Below are 1,642 nucleotides of genomic sequence, written 5' to 3'. Positions count from 1 at the left end.
TCCACATAATGTAACCGGTAGTGTATATGATAAAAAATAAATAAATAATAATTATGTGATCGATATCGGTGTATCGGCCATCATGGGTGATCGGTATCGGTATCGACAGGAAAAAACCTGATCGGCACATCTCTAGTGACAAGTTAAAATGTTGGCAGATTATCTCATTTATAGCTAGAACTTTTTACCAATATTAAAGAATTATTGACTTAAACAAGCTCCCACTACTTGCTGAAAATGACTTGTGAATTAGTTCCGTCTTGTTTCAAGTGTACCAAGGTATTTGCACTAGAATCTAGTGGTAATATTTGATGATTTTGCAGTAATCTGCTTCTAACCCTTTAACTTAAACCTCAATTCAAAAATCCTGAACTATTCTTGTAACGGCGTTTATTCTGCAGTGTTTGGGTCAGCTGGAGGGAAGCATTTCACAGATTTTGCTCTCCATGATTCTCCTCCTATCCTCGCAGGCCTGTCGATGGCTACAGAACTCTGGACTCTGGCTACAGGGCCCCCAGCCGCCAGCAGCTGGACCCGTACGCGGCGCAGCCCCAGGTGAGTCGCATGAGGGCGCTGGGGTCAGCGTTGGAGATGAGGTATGGCCACGGCCACTACGGACTGGAGGATGACCAGCGCAGCATGGGGTATGACGACTACGGCATGGGGCCTCCACCCATGCACCCTGGAGGCTACGGTACAATGCCCCGCCTCGGCCCGGGTCCTGGAATAGACAGACGCAGACTCAGGTATAACGGCAAAGTTCTGCTCTTTGTTGGATAATTTCTTGAAGTCCCAGCGTCAGGATGCTCTTGACAAATATTGCTCTGTCTTCCTGAAACCTGCAGAAGTTGCGAAGACACTTTGGACAGTGACGTGGGAGGAGTCGACGCTTATGCATGGGCGGTTCCCATGACGCTGGAGAGGGGTAGCATGGCTTCCCTGGAAAGCACGCTGAGAAAGGGCCCTCCCACTTCATGGAGGCAGCCAGATCTACCAGAGGTGATCGCCATGCTGAATTACCGTCTGGATCCTGTCAAGGCCAACGCCGCTGCTTACCTTCAGCATCTCACTTTCAAAAATGATAAGGTGGAATACTCATCAGTTCCATGAACAATAATTATTCACGATCCAGTATTTCAGCTTTTGTTGCTTAATATTCAGGTTTTTACATAAGGTTTCTACCTGCTTTTAGGTGAAGTCGGAAGTGCGCCGCCTCAAAGGCATTCCAGCCTTGGTGTCGATGTTGGATCATCCCAGTAAGGAGGTTCATCATTCAGCCTGCGGCGCTCTGAAGAACATTTCATACGGACGAGACGCAGACAACAAGATCGCCATCAAAAACTGTGATGGAGTTACTGCCCTGGTCAGGCTGCTGAGGAAAACCCACGACCAGGACCTCACTGACACGATCACAGGTCTGACCTCTCTCTGGATTCTTGGTTTAACTAACCTGTTTAATTTTGTTCTGTTTTTGTTTGCTCCTTTTCCTTTTAGAGCTGAGCGATAACTTGATTCTACTGGTCAAAGTTTTGGTTTTTAGAGATGTAAATTTTGGCAAATCTGGCTTTCCCCCCCCCCCCCACAGACACTTTTTTGTTTCAGTATAAGGCTTGTAATCTCTCAATAACTTGTCGTCATTTGC

The 1,642-nt window shown here is 46.8% G+C and overlaps 1 protein-coding gene across 6 annotated transcripts in view; it reads left to right on the top strand.

The window, feature by feature from the left end:
* The window catches only part of LOC106942193 (catenin delta-1-like), a 28,502-nt gene that overhangs the window by 15,870 nt on the left and 10,990 nt on the right, over positions 1 to 1,642 (top strand). For all 6 annotated transcript variants that reach the window (XM_015025451.1, XM_015025427.1, XM_015025419.1 and 3 more), the window contains 3 exons: positions 471 to 746; positions 846 to 1,086; positions 1,193 to 1,415. In XM_015025451.1, coding sequence (XP_014880937.1) covers positions 471 to 746; positions 846 to 1,086; positions 1,193 to 1,415 — 740 coding nt within the window. The remainder of the gene's footprint in view (positions 1 to 470; positions 747 to 845; positions 1,087 to 1,192; positions 1,416 to 1,642) is intronic.

This window comes from Poecilia latipinna, unplaced genomic scaffold (assembly GCF_001443285.1).
Source record: "Poecilia latipinna isolate Pla-1442-1.1 unplaced genomic scaffold, P_latipinna-1.0 Scaffold95, whole genome shotgun sequence".
In the NCBI taxonomy this organism is placed as follows: domain Eukaryota; kingdom Metazoa; phylum Chordata; class Actinopteri; order Cyprinodontiformes; family Poeciliidae; genus Poecilia; species Poecilia latipinna.
The sequence above is the reverse complement of the archived record's forward strand: the minus strand, read 5'-3'. Positions and strand labels throughout refer to the sequence as shown.